This window comes from Physella acuta, unplaced genomic scaffold, assembly GCF_028476545.2.
Source record: "Physella acuta isolate Inbredline_101_S28 unplaced genomic scaffold, ASM2847654v3 ptg001889l, whole genome shotgun sequence".
NCBI lineage: Eukaryota > Metazoa > Mollusca > Gastropoda > Physidae > Physella > Physella acuta.
Genome location: NW_026733394.1, coordinates 136342 through 153418, shown reverse-complemented (window position 1 = coordinate 153418; position 17077 = coordinate 136342). Strand labels below are relative to the sequence as shown.

The 17077-nt window shown below is 35.1% G+C and overlaps 2 protein-coding genes across 2 annotated transcripts; both read right to left on the bottom strand.

The window, feature by feature from the left end:
* Nucleotides 1-593: 593 nt before the first annotated feature.
* LOC131931075 (uncharacterized) lies at nt 594-10859 on the bottom strand. The gene is made up of 7 exons (XM_059287767.1): nt 10721-10859; nt 7531-7862; nt 7190-7220; nt 6740-6926; nt 6291-6434; nt 3185-6061; nt 594-2788 (listed from the first exon to the last, which is right to left on the bottom strand). Exons 2-7 carry the CDS (start codon nt 7810-7812, stop codon nt 1591-1593), a joined length of 4719 nt encoding a protein of 1572 aa, XP_059143750.1. The 5' UTR covers nt 7813-7862; nt 10721-10859; the 3' UTR covers nt 594-1590.
* Nucleotides 10860-12701: 1842 nt separating this feature from the next.
* On the bottom strand, nt 12702-17077 carry LOC131931081 (uncharacterized). Its single transcript, XM_059287778.1, has 5 exons — nt 16918-17077; nt 15871-16088; nt 14212-14416; nt 13877-13966; nt 12702-13512 (listed from the first exon to the last, which is right to left on the bottom strand). Exons 1-5 carry the CDS (start codon nt 16970-16972, stop codon nt 13463-13465), a joined length of 618 nt encoding a protein of 205 aa, XP_059143761.1. The 5' UTR covers nt 16973-17077; the 3' UTR covers nt 12702-13462.

The following is a 17077-nucleotide window of genomic DNA, read 5'->3' as shown; positions in this document are numbered from 1 at the left end:
TTCATAAAAATTTGATATAACATTTAGTTATACCATAGGAGATAAAAATCTCAAGCTACTTATTTACACCAGTGAACTGTGTTGTCATGGATGACTGATTTCCACTTGCTTTGAAAAGAGGCAGATTACTGTCTTTTAGGACTCACAAGCTATTGATTGAGTTTTATTTAAAGCAAATATGTTTTGTTGTTTAATGTGCTCATTCAAGAATGAATTACTAAGAAGGAGAAAATAAATTAATACAAAAAGTTTTATAATAATTAAATAAGCTTTCAAAATGCACTTACAATAAAATCATAAATAAAACTTGCTTTCTCTTTTAAAACTATGGGTCCCTAGTGAAATCTCCTATACATTTTTAGACAACTAATGCTTTTAATAGAAAAAGCAAGTTTTATTAATTTTTTAAATTTTAGTGCATTTAAAAACTTATAATGAGGTTTTTCTTTTCTTTTATTATCTAACTTATGTCTGTCTGTTAATCCTGTGACAATAAAGACATATCATCAGTGGCTAACCTGATGATACAAATAAATCTTGTCTGTACTGATAAAACAAGATCACATTAACTGGTACAATTAAACAATTTTAAAATATATCTTGGAAAAACAAAAATATGTGTAGGGCCCACATACTAAAACAACCTTACAATGTCCTAAAATGAATGGAAAAAAATTAAAATGAACAGAAGCCTATCAATATGAATTAACAATGAGAGACAGACATGAATTTTATCTGGATATTTCAGTAATAGTGACCACAGCTATGTTATTTTCTGTTTTACAGTTGTAATGTAGTAAACACACAAGCTCATTTTGATACAACTTGTATATATTTTTATTTCTTGTATATCATCAGACTTACACATGGCTGACATAAAGGTAAAGACAAAACCCGTTTGAAATAAATGTTCTCTTTTTCAGATTTCATAATACAAGCAAGTTATTACTTTTTTTTAAACTATTGGGCTACTGTAATCACATTTCACATAGTTGAGTTATTTATTAAAATTCTATAGGCCTAGTAAAAATGAATGTCAAGCACTTTATTCAAGGCATAAGCAATGCATCTCTCAATCTTTTATCAGGAAAAACAGTAGGGCCTACTATCAGCAATAGACCAGTTTTAATCAGTATCAGCAGAATTAAAATATATGACTAAGCAGACTGACATTCAATAAAATAGTGAAGTAGATGTATCAATACTAATAATAAATAGTGTACTATATAACCTCTATTAATGTATTCAAATGGAATAAGGGCACATTTTATAGTTTAAAAAATGCAAGCAGTGGATAATCACTTAAATTAGTTGAGTATGTGCAGGGGTAATAACAAACATTCTAATATACAGGAAGAAGGTCATGTGGAATCTGACAGGTCAAGGCTGTTCTTACACTTGGAAGCACACCACTTTCTCCCAGTATGTGCAGAAATTAAAATAAGGATTACCATTACTCCAAGTGGTAAAAGTGAATACATCATGATCATGTCCCATTTATAAAGGAAGTGAATATATTGACCAGGATTTAGGAAGTGAAGTTTTTAAAAATCACTAAAAAACTACATAGCAGTTGATAGCAGTAACAATTTAATCTTTGGTAGCATTTGTCAAGAGATTGGAAAGAGCTCTAGTGGCTTGCTCTTTATACCCATTTATACACAGATTGTTATAAATAGACAATGTTTCTTGACTAGTTATATTAGACATCAATGTTTCTCGTAGGCAGTCAATGGCTAAGGAATCAAGCTTATAAAAACAGGCCAAGGGAAAAATGACATCACAAGTATAATGATGTAAACAAGAATGGGACAGAATGGAACTGGTGTAAGTGATTAGCTCAGTCAATAGGAATCTGTCTGCAACATTGAGTACCTCAGCACACTTGTCTATCAGCTCAAGTACAATGTTCATTTTCTCATCACCATCAGCTACCCCAGGGGAGCTAACAGCGGGATGGTCAAGGTTGTCCTCGATTGTTAAACTGTCCAGAGAATCCTGAGACTGAATAAGGTCATTTATCCCAACATGTTCAGATTTCACTGGATTTTGATCTGTTTCCATTTCAGAATAATCTTCAGAAAACTGTTCATCATGGCATATAGATGTTCCTTCTGTACTTGTTTGAATTTTGTTTTCTTTCAGCATAGTTTTACAACTGTTGCTATCAACACAATCTTTACCAGAAGAAATCTCAGCATTACTCAGAACTCTAGATTGAGCCTCAGCCAATTTCACATATGACATGGAGTCTATGACAGAACAGCCTGAGCTACACCCATGTAAATAGTGAACCACAAACTCAAACCCACTGAAATGGACATCAAATATCTCAATGTCTGTTTTACTAGACTCTAAATATGACCCTCCCATCATGGCAGCAAACACATTGGATTTTCTCATAATAATATCTCTGTTGACACCAAGCCTGTGTACAATTTTGTCTTCATGAACTAGAAAATAAACATTATAATTGTCTACGAAATTCCCATAACAGCAAGCACAACTACTCAGAAGTCCATTTTTTTCATAGTTTTTTACATTCTCCACTGTATTCCCATGCACTGACAATGTTGCTAGCTGTGGGTCAATGGGTGCATCTGGACAGACAGGAAGTTGATAGATTTTTTTGGTTTCTTTTTGTGGATTCTCTAAAAGGAGATTCAAACTGATGGCTGTAACGATGGCCTGCCTTGCTTCTGGTGCATCAGGAACAAACAAGTATGGCACAATTTTCCCCCACAGTTTAAATTTTCTGATGAACTGATGGCGAGTATGTCGATGCCCACTGAAATTAAGAAATAATTCAAAATAAAAAGTATGTAAAATGGCATAATAAATAATAATTTCGTAGATAACATAATTTGTTCTACTTCTAGTGAAATTATTTTGATATAAATTTTAGTAAAGTATGTAAGTGTGGCTTAGAGGTTAAGTGTTACACTGCTAACCGAAAAGTCTATAGGTCAAATCAGGGTTCAAGTCAGTAGAACGTCCCTGAGTCCACCCAGCTCTGATGGGTACCTAAGTCACTAGGGAGAGTAAAGGCAACTAGGTATAGCGCTGACCACACTATCCCTTCATATGCTGAGATCACAAAAACAAGAGAACTCTACTTCAGATTTGAAAGAAAAAACTTTATAAATGGGATTTTTTAAAAAGTAGTTAATGCTAAAGAACTTACCAGCCAACAGGCAAGTATAGTAGACTCACTAGACAAGCCAGCTGGTCCTGTGTGGATCCTCGGTTTAGCACAAGACTTATTTCACCATTTCCATAACTTGACATGGCCACAGACCCCAAGGTGCGCAGCAGTCTCAGACCTAATGCCACCCTTGGCACTGTGCGAGAACAACCGGGTTCATACGCTAGCTCACCAGTAGTCTGGCTGTCTGAAGACGCACAAGAATGCTGTCTAAAATTAGCGTGTTTGGAAGACATGAGGCTGTAAGCATCAGCACCAAACTCCAGCTCCATCAGCCTGCCCAGCTCTGATGTCTGGGAACTCTCAGAGTCCTGTGACATTGGCAGCAAACTGTGGAGGTTCATCTTGTTACTTGATCCTGGCTGGTTCTTACATTCACCAGAAAACACACAGACAGGGAAGGTACCATCCTGTTCTAGCACCAGAGTTCTGACAATCAAAGCTGGAACTTGGATAAGAATAAGCTTGTCAAAGCTCAGTGGATTGCTGCACAGACGATCAAGGACTCTCCAGCAACGTAGGAAAGGATTGGAAGCTTGAGACAAATAGCTCAGGAGGCAGCCAATGACACTGGCATCAGCCAATAAACTAGTTGGGTTGGACTTCAATGATATCCGTGAAAGGAGGATTAGAATATTGGACTCACTCGTTCGAAGAATTTTTTTAATTCTTGAGTCAGAGTTTTCCTCATTGGGCAGCCTTCTTACTGTAGATGCTGTCATCACATTTTTTGAAGATGGTTTCTGTGTTGTTAATGACGAAGATTTTAACTTTAGTTCTCCTAATTTTAAAGAGTTTTCTTTTTCATTTTTTGATGTCTCGTTATTCTTTGGGCCCTTGTCAGGATATGGTGACCTGCGTGGTGAAACAGGACTCTCTTTACACCCTTCAGGAGTAAAATTTCTACAGCTTTCCTCTGAAGGTCTAGAAGATGTAAATGAAAGATGTATTTGAGATTTAGGTCTTTTCATAGGAGATTTCCCTTTCCCTTCACACATAAACGCATCTGTGTGAAAATGGGCGTCAGATTTCAAGTCCATTTTAGATTCAATTTTTTCACAACCTGTTAGGCCGGAATCTCGCAAACCACTTTCAGATTTATCAACCCCAGTGGATAAACAACTAGCAGATACTTGCGTACAATTAGGATTGTCCAGCTGCTCCAATTTACTTATCTCAACACCTTGTTTCATCACATTAACCTCATCGCTAACAAACTCTCCAGAGTTTAATTTTCTGCGCTTTTTGTAACTTGGTTTGGAATGAGAATACATCTCTGAATGTTCAGCACTAAAGCTTTGGATTAAGTCTAATGTCTCTGAGCTGTTTCCCTCTATTCTAGCATTTGGCAAACCAGAAGTTTCAGAAAGATCAGTTAGGACTGTTTTTGATGGACCTGGATGACTTTTAGCCTTACTTAATTCAGAGGAATCTGTGATGTGTTCATCCTCACTATTGTCATCATCATCATCTTCTGAGGCTGAATACACCAGGCTTTCTGGTGTCTGCTTGTCATTCTTAGACGAGCCATCAGCACCCTCTACACTAGAAGCAATGCCGGAGAGTTCCTGGCTGACTGCTTGACTAAGCACGGACATCTGGGAGTTAAACAATGGACTCGGAGCCTCATCGTCAAACTGCTGAGGTGAGCTGGGGTTATGGTTACTGAGTGGACTGAACTGTGAGACAGGGGACATGCAGTAAGCTGATGGGTGATGAACTGGACTGAAGCTGGAGTTGTTGCTATGTCTTTCAGAGCTGGGCGACGACCAAGCCGGGCTGCCCTGGCTGTGTACTGACCTTGAAGAAGGTGAGGAAGGAGAGGGTGAGAGGCTATGGCCTGGAGAAGTCTGGGATGGGGAGTAATAAGAAGAAGCGCTCAAAGGGCTGTAAGGTGACTGGACTGAACTGCATGGGGACATCCTTGCTGTTTCCTGGTCTGCTGTGAAATCCTTGCATGTCACCCCAGATGTGTAGTCCTCCAGCTTCCAAGAGGTCTCTGCCTGGTATGTTGGGCTGTTGATGCTGAAAGTGTGTCTGGAAGCTGAAGCTGCTACTGCAGGGAGTTCAGGCAGGTCAGTGCTGTCTTCAACTACCATACCCTGTCTGTCTGTGGCCTTGCTGCTGTCAATAATAAGTGGGTCTTCATTTTCAATACCAGATTGTTCATTCCCTTCATCAATAGCACTTAAAATTTCTTCTTTGGAATGTTTTTGTTCGTTATCACAAAGGTCAGGTGATAGGCACAGGGTACTAGAACCACTGACACCTCGATCACTTCTCCCACTCTTCACAATACTGTCTTGATGTTTCTGCCCATCATTGACAAGAGCAAGTTGTCCAATCTCAGCCCTTAAATGGGTCTGGGTTGTGTCCAGACTACAGCATCTCTTAAGGTGCTCTACCAACACACTGACCAAACCACACTCCAGTAACTTTCCAAAACAGTCTTCATTATACACAAAATTCACTAAAGAGCTTATGATTCTATCGTAAAGCACTGAAAATCTGCCATTCGTCAACTGTCCATTATCCCCTCTTAAAGCAGTTATAAACAAGCTCAATCCACCTGCATCACAGATTTTGTGTCTGTTGACTGCCTCCTTGGTGCACAAACACAGGGCGTTTAATGTGGAAACCTTGTTGATAAAATGTCTCTCACTGGCCATGTGTTTGACCAGGAGAGGGATGACTCCAGCTGATCCCAGGGGCGGCCTCATGAGTTCCTGCTCACACAGTTGTAACACAAGAGAGAATGAGAAGTGGGCAATGTCACTGTCTTCATCCTCAGCAAACTGGACCAGTTCTGGTAGCACATTTGCAGCAAGAATCTGCCCGCTAAAATTTGGACAACATCTGAAATAAATTGACAAATTAAATTACATTATCACTTTGAAAAAAATATTTCATTGATATAAAATAAGTGAAAAAACTATATAACAGAATTATATAGTTGTTTGTTACTTTATTAATTCAAAATGATCATTATGAAAAAAAAACAATTATTCCTAGAGATGTAGTTAACAGTATTTAAGTTGAATTCAATTTAGGTTTATAAAAAACTAATTCATATTTTAAAACGTACCTTTTTGCACAGAATTCTGTAAGGATGCGTAAACTCTTAACTGCCAGCTTCCTGCTGTCAAGCTTCAATAAAGCAGCCAATGCCTGAACAGCTTGGGTGTCTTCTATTAATTTGTCAAGTCCCTTTTGTGTCTGTCCAAATTGTCTGAAAATAGATACTTAAAAGTTAAATAAATGTTAGCTCATATATTGAATGTAGAGATATTTGCTTTATATAGCATTTACAGGCTATTTTGACACTTAACTTAATACTTTTTACTATTTCTATCATTAAAATTTGATAAATATTTTTCTTTAACCTTACTTTGTGCAAAGATAGCGCATTACTATTAAACATACTCATGAGACGCATAAATATTACTAGGAATATTGAGGTTGTATCCTGCCAAACTCTACTACAATAAGATTAAAAGATAAATCTTAACCAAGTGTTAAACACAATTAACGAACCGAAGAGCCCTGCAAAATGTAACACGACACTCCTCATCGTCAGTCTCCAACAAGCGTTTGGCAACAAAAATAGGAACATCCAGAGCAACAATTCTATCAGTGTTCTTCCCATCATGGGCCAGATTAGCTAGTGCTCTCACTCCTCTGTTTTGAATACTTTCTTGTTCACAAGCCAGGGTCACACGGGCTGGAAGTTGAAAACATTAGACATGGTTTACTTGGCTTTTTATGTAATAATATCTTTTAGATGAATAAAAAAAACAGCCTGAAAGCTGATGTAACACACTTACATACTAATATTTCTAAGTAGTCTAAATGTATATAGAGGGGAACGAATTAGGTGTAAAAGACACCTACTTTGGATATCTTTCTGAGTTTTGAATGATCTATGTAAAATTGATGGCTATTTTGATAAATAATCTTTTTAAGAAGCCTTTGAAAAATGCTTACCAACCACTCCTATTCCATCACAACTTACGACCTAAAATGGAAAAAAAATTATACATTTATCATAGATCATTTATAAAGACAGCATTGACTTCTCTAAACTGGTTTCCTAGCAAATGTCAACCATTGTTGGGATACCAGTGATAAATTTACAATAACACTGGATTGAATACGTTTTTTAATTAATGATATCATTGCCAAGAAAAAGTGTATTCTATTCTTCTCCGCCTTTCCCCATCTTATGAAGATGAATCAAACCAGGTAATAAAATAACTAATCTATGTCTTTCAATAAATCAGTCAAATAAAGGAAAATGTGACATTTTTTAAACATAAGATACATGCCTTTTCTCTGACGTCTTCCTCCATGCACAGATTGGCTAAGATGCTCATAACTATGTCAATTGTCTTATTATGGCTCAGTTTCCTTCCTTCATCTTCCAAAAGTCTGATTAACAACCTTATCAAACCTAGCTCCAATAGCTTATCCAGTGCAGCTCTCGACTTGATAAGAGTAGTGCGCAGCATAATAAGTGCCCCATACAGACTGGAGCCATGACCGCTCTTCAACTGCTTCATCACATTATGGACTTCATTTTCAAAACCTACTGTGAGTGTTGAACTCATTTTATTTTATTTAAAAATTCAGTCAGTTATTGTTCTGTATAGCACCATTGCTGGAAATAGATTGGGGAAAAAAATTTGAAAAAGTGTGAGCTAATTAATATAATATGTAGTGTTTGCCATTGGAATACTATAGTTTGACTTTTTTAAAAAGCAAAAAAATATTAGAATTAGTATTTATTTGACAGCTTTTGAAACAATATATTTGTAAACATAACTATTCTTGCACGGATTTCCTTAGGATGTAGATCTAGTCATTAATCTTTTACGGTAATTAATAGTTTTTTTTACAAAATTATAATTAGAAAATAGACACCAATATAAAGGCTGGCTACCATTAAAAAGACTTAAATTAACAAAGCACTTAGCATAAGAAAAGTGTAACTAAGTGGCAGATAAGATATGACAAACAGCTCGACAAATGAAGGGGCAATATATTTTAAGTGATCGTAAATACATAATTATGTTTTTTTTAACTTTTGTAAACATTCCATGACTTGTATTTCTGGATCTTAATGTTTTAAGCAACTAAGCAATATTTGGGGGAAAAGTTGTTTTTTTCTTGTTATAATTTAAATTTAAACAAACAAGCCTTAACTAATCATGTTGATATGACATCTACATTCAATTAAAGAACATGATACAATTAAATGTGGTTCATGCTGAATGTTTACAATAGTAGACCCGGGTCGAATTAGTGACGGCTATTTGGGGCAGCTAATTTAGTTTTTAAACAATTTGAAACTAAGGGGAGGTAACAAGTTCTGTTTGATCTTTTCAGTGTCGTCTGGAAACTGTTATCATGGACTGCTGCTTTCATGGGGGAGCGTGATTTATATTTAAACTAAAATTTTAATAGGCCATATTGACCCTTTTAATAAAGAATCTAGCTCTAATTTTAGAAATGTAAGGCTGCAAGAGTGTGCATAGTAAGGTGTCACCACTGTATAGATCTAGAATTTAGCTTAGCTATGTATGATGAAATATTTTATATAGACCTATGTGAATGGGTGTAGACTAGATGATAAATCTAAACTATTCTAAACTATCTATGCTATGTCAGCACCAATAAAAATATTAAAAATCCATTACTATTACTAATTAGTATTACATTTGCCAGCAACTAGATCTAGATGATTAGGCCTAGATCTAGATTATTCTAGATTCTACTCTCTTTCAGTTTCACTTTTCACCCAGACTTGATTGGCAACATACTAGACGAGATTCTAGATAGATCTAGAACAGGGGTTCCCAACCCTGTGCCCGCCGCCACTGAACGATTCGTATGTGCCCGCCTCTCACTTCGATAGAGACAGAATTTTTTCATAAACATTATTTTAAAATATGATTTATTTTTATTCATTTGTTACTGTTTAATTTTTTTTTTTTGACTGCCTAGGTTTATTAACTGCCAGACTGCACTATTTACAATAGCCTGGAACGGCTAGAGCCATTTGAATCATTTTTTGGTTCGACATATTTGTGCGAATCATTGTTTTCAAACCTAAACTTAATAAAAATCAAGATATAGATCTTGACTCACCGATGAGCATCTTTATGATTGTCTGCTAACAGGATTATCGTCATACGCTCCTAACTATGAAGCTCTGGCCAATGAAATGCAATGCCAAAGATCACATTGACTTTATTATATTTTTTTAATTAAATGTTTTCTTTGTATTTACTATTTAGGCCTATGTGTTTTGTTTACTATTTATTAATACATTATGACTAGGCCTATAAGAAAATAAATTATGGGAAAATGACAAGTTATGGAAGGAGTTTGTCGATTTAAAATAGGTGGTGCCCGCCACCCTACAGATATTTTAGAATGTGCTCTAGAGTAAAAAAAGGTTGGGAACCCCTGATCTAGAAGATATAATGATATATACTATTATATAGGCCTACTAATTAATTACTATAGGCCTACTTAACTAACTAGAATCTAGTTACTATCTAGTTATCTACTCTAGTAATCTAGACTCAAGTTAGACCTCTAGATCTAGATTTCTAGTTATCAGATTAAGAATATTCAAGAATTTTTTTTAATCAAGAATCAGGATTGACTTGACTTTAAGACTTAGGCCCTGCCTTAGGCCTTAGGCTAACAAATTTTAAATAAAATTTGGGATATTTTACTTCTGAGAAGCGGGGGTAATCGGCTCGGTAAATGGAGGCGAGCGAGTTGACGAGATTCCGTCCCCAATGTTGTTGACATGGAATAAAAACGTGCTTTTTAGATTTAGACCGTAAAAAAAAATAAAAAATAAAAACTTAAGCCTAAAATTAATTTAGAAATTTTATATTTTTAGAATAAATGCTATAAAAGTTGCAAATCCAGGGAACTTGAAAATAATTTGTTGAGTTTAAGGCTACATTTCTATTTATTTTCATCAAGCCTAAGTTATAACCGGATGTTTCACTTTCGTAAGACAAATATTGATTGGCTGTACAGTAACTTAGTGATCGATAACTATTTGTTTACAAAACTTTGCAGATCAAGTTTTTAAATAATAATGCAAATTTAAAACCCCATGACCTAGTTTTCTATTTTTAGCTTACAATGTGTACAATAAAATCAATGGCGGCCTATCCAATAGCAGGATGCCATTGTTTATGTCGCCATTACACGTGAAAACCAAATTGTTTTTGCTTTTTTTTAAATTTTTATTTAGTTACCGAAAATATTATAAACATCAAATACATCCAATCTTTAGTAAAGTCCGAAAAAAACCAGATAGACAGGATTTTATAACCATATTAATTGTAACTACGCTGTGCATGATTTTTAAATGAATTTATTTATACACCTCTCAAATACCTTTGAGAGTTTTCTCGCTCGTGTCCATTACCGTAATACTATGGTTAGTTAAATTTTTTGGTTAAGCAAGGATATTGATTGTGGAAATACCTATGCCCCCTTGCCATTACGCAAAGTCTAGATTCTAGGAGTAGTATCTAGATCTAGATCTAGCTAGATCTAGAGCGTCTTCCCCAGTCTCAGTAGTCAGCAATCTAAAAGTCAATCAACTTAAAAACGGCCAGGCCCACGGAAGTCTGCTATTGTCAATAAAGTTGTCACAGTGGCTTCCCTTTTTTAAAACTGGTTAGGCCCTATCAGTATCAAAAGTTAAAATACCTAGGCTCCAACGATTGTGTATGTCGCGAAGAAGCATATTACGTCGAACTTATTTATTTAGGCTTTCCCTTTTTTATAACATGTAAATAAAATAAAAAAAAAAAAAAAAAAAAAACGACAGACAGTCTAAATGTAATCTAGTATTGGTGCCTCCGGATTTGCGATTTTATGCTGCGAAAACGGCCTGTCCGCACAGTCTGCTCTAAAATTTAACCACTTGCCCATCGTTAAACTGTTGCTTACGTGTTCATTTTGCATGGAGCAAGCAGGCCTACATTAATTTGAACATTGTCTGGTTAGATGTGACATTTTTACAAGTGGCACAACAGGTGAACATTATAATGCTACGACCGCAAAGCCTGTCAAACAAGTGTGTCTCCCCCCCCCCCCCCCCCCCATCCTCCCCTAAAAAGAGAAGAAACCCACGAAAAAAAAACAACACCACAATAATCCTTAAAGATGTAAAATTGTGTTATGCTTCCTTTCATCCTGTAACTCTTCTAAAAAACTTAAATAATTGTTTAACTATGAAAAATCACTTGTTTTCCTTTTCCCCGTCACTCTTTTTTTGGCGTGTGATGTTCAGTATTTCTTTGGTTGTTCCCCTTTACACCCTAAATCTAGCTACGGACAGACTTGGTCAAACGTTAAATAAGATTTTTGTTTGTTACCTTAAAAACACGTTGAAATCGAGAAGAAAAACGATGAGATTAGCCATTTTCTTTGTAGGTTTTAAATTTTTGTTGTTGCTTCTTATTGGATAACAAGTAGATTTTAGCTCCCTAAGCAAATTTGTTTGATATTTTATAGAGTAACAGACGGTTATGATGTTGTGTAGCATCGTCACTTTGTAGGCTATATGTGTGTGAATCAGATGCCACCCCCAACTAGTTACGCCAGTACACCCATCACCAATGGCGGACAGCTAGATTCCCATATTATAGGACGGTGAATTTCTTCTTCTATATCATTTATATTGTGCTAGCCCTTAAACAAAAAATGAAGCTATCTAGTCTAACATTAATGGGTGGCTAGGTCTAAAGAGGATTCTTTACTTTACTTTTTATGTACATTTTATGTTTTTTTTTTAAACTTCCGATTACCAAGAGTATAGACTACTGAAACGTCAATGCCAAAGCTAGTCTACCCCCCCCCCCCCCAATCAGTGTTTCTTCCAGACTTTTTACTCCGGGGGGGCACTTGAAATCTTCGGGGGGGGGGGGGGGGGGCGGTAAACTTTCTTCGGGGGGGCGGACACTGTTAAAAGTATTTATTTTCTATATAAATTATATAAATTTCATTTCGTTCGGGGGGGGGGGGGGGCGGTAAAATTTTTTCGGGGGGGGCTTTGCCCCCCCCCCCCCCCCCCCCCCGAAGAGATGTCTGGAAGAAACTCTGCCCCCAATTTTCAAAAGTATCCGGAGAAAAATGCGTGCTGCACATGGTTTTTACTATTGCTATGTGTGTACGTTTATCGATAAAGAAAGTTAACGGCTTTTTAAATACCACTTTTTAGAAACCGCGCCGGATTCCAATATCTTAAGTCAAATGTTTCAGTCACCTTTCTTGTATCTAGTACTGTAGGATAGTAGAAAGCTTTAGACCTTTACATATTTTAACATTTGAAACAGGTTGTGTAAGATGTTCCCCTTATTTTTAGGCACAATAGTTTCACATCATCAAGAAAAAGAACACGGAGGTTATTTTTAAAAAATCTTATAATTTATTTATATTAGTTCAAAAACATTTATTATACGCCTTATAAGTTAAGAGCATGGTCTAAAAGTTTCATCTACATTAACTGAAATTAGATAAAAAAGGTGTCCAGTACAATGAATTTTATTTATTACTTAAATGAATATCCCAGTTTTACTACTAACCCAGTGGATTGGCTGAAAAATGTTATAAATGTTTAAAAATTCATTGTTTTGAAAAAAAAATATAAATATACGCCATGACTGAAATATTTTCTTTGTTTAAAGATAGGCTAGTTATCATACTATCAGATCTATCTAAGTAGATGTATAAGTATTATTAGAATTCTTTGAATTATATATTTAACGTTCTATACTCTTTTGTCTTTTGTGGTACTATGATATAACTTCATATTTTTAACCCATTTTAACCCTCCCCCACCCACCATTACAATATCATACAACTCTAATCATTTCCCCAAAGCGAAATGTTTATAAAATGTTTAAAACAATTTTTGTTGTGACTTTTGGCAAACTTTCTTGTAGCTTACTTTTTACAAACTTCTAATGCAGCCATTTCTTATAGATACATTCTCCTCCTATGACAATGCGCTAATATCTAATATTTAATCGAGTTAGACAATATATTAATTTATAAAATTTTATTAAAAGATTCAATTAAATGATTACTAAATGCAACAATAAAAGAGAAGATAGCAAGTTTAAATACTAGCGATTTCTTCACCAAAGATCCGACGATGAAAACACGACCACCCAACCTCCTTTAATTAGGGTGTCATTGTTTCTAAGCAAGCTGTTTCTAGGCTAGTAGAAAAGTGCACAGAGCTCCGATTCCCAAGAAAACAGACTCTGTAGAAGAACGTAAACATTTGTTGTTTTAACTGACAACGCGATATTCCGATCATTGGTTTAAGATATTATCTCTGAACTGTTTTAAAGAATTGATTTTGTAAGTGACACTCCAGGGGTCAAATTTTTTACTAGAAAAAGTGACGGGGACGGGGAAACTAAAAATAATTTCTCAATAACTGTTATTAACTAAGTATGGTAGTGCCAAATGAATGTGTAGTGTTAAATTGCAATCTTGCAGATGCCATGCTAATATGATTTTTTTTTTCGAATTAAAAGTTTTTTTTTTTTAATCATTACCTTGTAGAGCATATAAATAAAAGATTAGAAAAATAAAATAAAATAAAATACACAAAGCATGTACCTGAATGTAATAGGCGGCCTTCGTTGACTGAAAATTCCCATTGTTTACCTTTAAAAAATACCTGGAACTTTTCAATCGGATCCCATACACCTGTAGACGGGGTTTTAAACATGATGTAGCTCCAAAGCCATGCTAATTATTCATTTGTATCCTATTCACATTTTATCTCTGCCAAACAGACACACGCAGAGACAGACAGACGTGGGAGTGGGGGAGGGGGAATCGACAGGGAGGTATACTGGTCTCAAATTATACAATTAAGTTCAAATTGGTTTCGATTTAATTTAAATTACATATAAAAATATTTTTAAAAAATCTGTTAAAAGTATAGCTACTTGTTATATTTCTTGGATCAAATACTTTGCCGAAATCATCTGGATTTGGGTAGTGGTTGCCGATAAGATTTCCAGTCCGGTAGTAAGCATTTCCAATTATTGGGTAAAATTTAAATTTCATGGGAAACGTTCCTGAGCAGAAGCAGGGGTAGTAGTCATAGTTTACACAATCTAGTGGGTCGTCAAACCAGAATATATCACAAAGCTGTAATTAAAGGTATATTAAAACGTCAGTAGTAGTTAATGCATTCTGACTTTTAAAAAGAAATAATGACGGACAATACGGTAGGTAGAGTTTTCGTGATCTCGGCATATGAATGGTATAGTCAGTTCTAAGCCTAGCAGCCTTTACTTTCCTTAACGTGAGCGGGGTAGGCCTAACAATTCAAGCTGAGTGGACTCATGGACGACCCAGGCACTCGAGCTCTGGATCAGATTACGAGATTTGCGGGTAAACTTCAGTGATGAACAAGCTGATGTATTGTGCAAATATCATATAACACGAAGAGATAGTGGGCGTGGTTTTTAATTTTTTCTTCAATGAGGTAGTATACCGTGTGCTAAGGTAATTGAAAGAAACTCTATTTCTTCTGCCTCATGTGTGTTGGAGACGATCGGGAAATTTCACATATAAGTAAAACATCTAATTCTATGCCTTCTGTCTAATTTTGAATAACTTCCGTTGACCAGAAGTAGTAATTTAGTCTACGAGATTCTATTATATTTTAAAAAGTTGTAGAAAAAAGAAATGCACACTAAGTGAACGCCAAATAAAATGTGCACTATAGTGCGGAATATTATTAGTATTTAATAAAATCACATGCGTATTTTTGAGAAATAGGAAATAGCGTAATTCACTACTTCCGGTCGACGGAAATTACTCATAATTTAATATAAGGCAGAGAATTATATTTTTTTAATTACATGTGAAATTTCATTTATCTATCTGAAAAAGTACTCAAGTTATAGGCTTTTGAAAAATTCAAAGTAGAAAAAGTTCCACTTCCGGTTATCGGAAATCGCTCAAAAGTTGAAAGAGATCTACGATTTTGATATAATACTTATACATGACATTTCATCAACCTAGCTGTAACGGTACTCAAGTTATCTTGTTAACAGACACACACACAGACACACTTACACAAAGAGACATACGGACAAGATTGCAAAACTATGTTTTTCCGACTCAGGGAGCACTAAAACGTCGAGATTTGCAAAAATCTCGTTTTTTTTAATGAACGATTACAAGACTTTCTCTATACTTCTTATATACGAGAAAGTAAAAAATGGATTAAAAATATTGTTGCCGAGTTGCCATCGCCTGTAGTGTTATATAAGAATATTCGAGAAAGTTTAGGGGAAATCACTCCCGGCTTATTTATTGTGTATCGGTTCATTGCCTAACGTCTTTTGTTAGTTTTATCCTGTTTTGTCTGAGTGAAACGCCTTGGTTTTATAATTTTATATGATTTTCATCTAGTCATTTCAGTATCAGGTGAATATTTTCTGGTGATTGAAATATATCGCCAGAATAGCTCTTTAAACCCTACCTATTGAAGTTAACAAAGTAATGATCCGAAATACAGTTCCAAAATTATAATATCATTTTATTCACGTAATGAGCTTTTAAAAATGTAAAAATATTTTAACGAAACTAACCGGTACCCAATTATACGTGTCATCAGAGCAGCCCTTCATTCCTTGACAATAAAAAAGACTTAACGTCGATGCGTATTCCACCACGGCATAAGTTAAATTCTCTCTATAGATGTCAACGTGCCCTAAAATTCTCCCGGTGTAGCGGCAACTATAATTGACACAATCTTTCTCAAACCCTTCGATTTCCATAGGAAATCTTGGTATGCAGTTTAGTGTATCTGTAGAACAAATATTTTTCATGATTATGACTTAGCAATAATTAAAATAACTAGATCTGTTTTCTTTATATTAGCTGTAAGTTAAACTTTTAAAATTTTGATATTTTAAGACGTAATCTGCATTTAAAAAAAACTGATACTTTTAAAATATCACATATCTTGGCTTTTCCGTTAAAAATGTATATATTTCTTTGTGTATGGTACAACAGTTCGTAGCTTGGGGGAGGGTAGTGAGAACAATGCCACTCCCATGTAAGCATTTTTTACAGTGATGCCTTTTTCGGAAATTTTTAAAAGAAATTAATTGAAACAAGAAAGAATATCAAGAGATGAATAACTAGGAGAATAAAGCTGAAATGGATGCGCCCATCTTGTGGTCGGCGTATGAAAAAAGCTGTTGATTATCGCATGTTTTACTCTTGTTGTCGCCGTTTGTATCTCATCTTCGGTTATCTTTGTGGTTTTTACTAAACGGTTGGATTACTAAATTGTTAAGTAAGTAAAGCCGCCAGTCTATATCATGGCTAACACATTTTACTGTATATGCTATTTGATGTGGGATAGAGGTGATGAGTATACCAGGATGTCACTAGCTTAGTGTTAGTATTTGAGATAGAGCACAACCATTTTGATATCGAAACTACAAATTCTTTTTAAAATTGTAAGAATAGCATTATATTTCTATCAAACACACATTTATGAGTGTATATATGTATGTGTATGTGTATGAAGTATTGTCCTACTAAATTTGTTATAACAATTAATCGGTTTGTTAAAATTATCTGTGTTTTACATCAACATACTAAAACATTTAGAACCGTTTGACTACCTGGTAAGTAAACCATACAAATGAGAAGTGTTGAAAGAACCAGAACTTTATCCATTTGTGCCTTAATTAGATTTCCGAAAGGAACATTAAACAATCCATTGACTACAAACAGAGGCAAATAGAAACTAGAAATAGACCAACATTTGTGTATGTCTAACTA

Excerpts from the sequence above, each read along its gene's own strand:
- LOC131931075 (XM_059287767.1), bottom strand. The coding sequence starts at position 7,812 with ATGAGTTCAACACTCACAGTAGGTTTTGAAAATGAAGTCCATAATGTG. Across the intron at positions 7,221-7,530 it reads AGGAAGACGTCAGAGAAAAG|GTCGTAAGTTGTGATGGAAT; the intron begins GCATGTATCTTA and ends TTTCCATTTTAG. Across the intron at positions 6,927-7,189 it reads TGATGGAATAGGAGTGGTTG|CCCGTGTGACCCTGGCTTGT; the intron begins GTAAGCATTTTT and ends TTCAACTTCCAG.
- LOC131931081 (XM_059287778.1), bottom strand. The coding sequence starts at position 16,972 with ATGGATAAAGTTCTGGTTCTTTCAACACTTCTCATTTGTATGGTTTAC. Across the intron at positions 14,417-15,870 it reads ACACGTATAATTGGGTACCG|CTTTGTGATATATTCTGGTT; the intron begins GTTAGTTTCGTT and ends CTTTAATTACAG. Across the intron at positions 13,513-13,876 it reads AGGCCGCCTATTACATTCAG|AGTCTGTTTTCTTGGGAATC; the intron begins GTACATGCTTTG and ends GTTCTTCTACAG.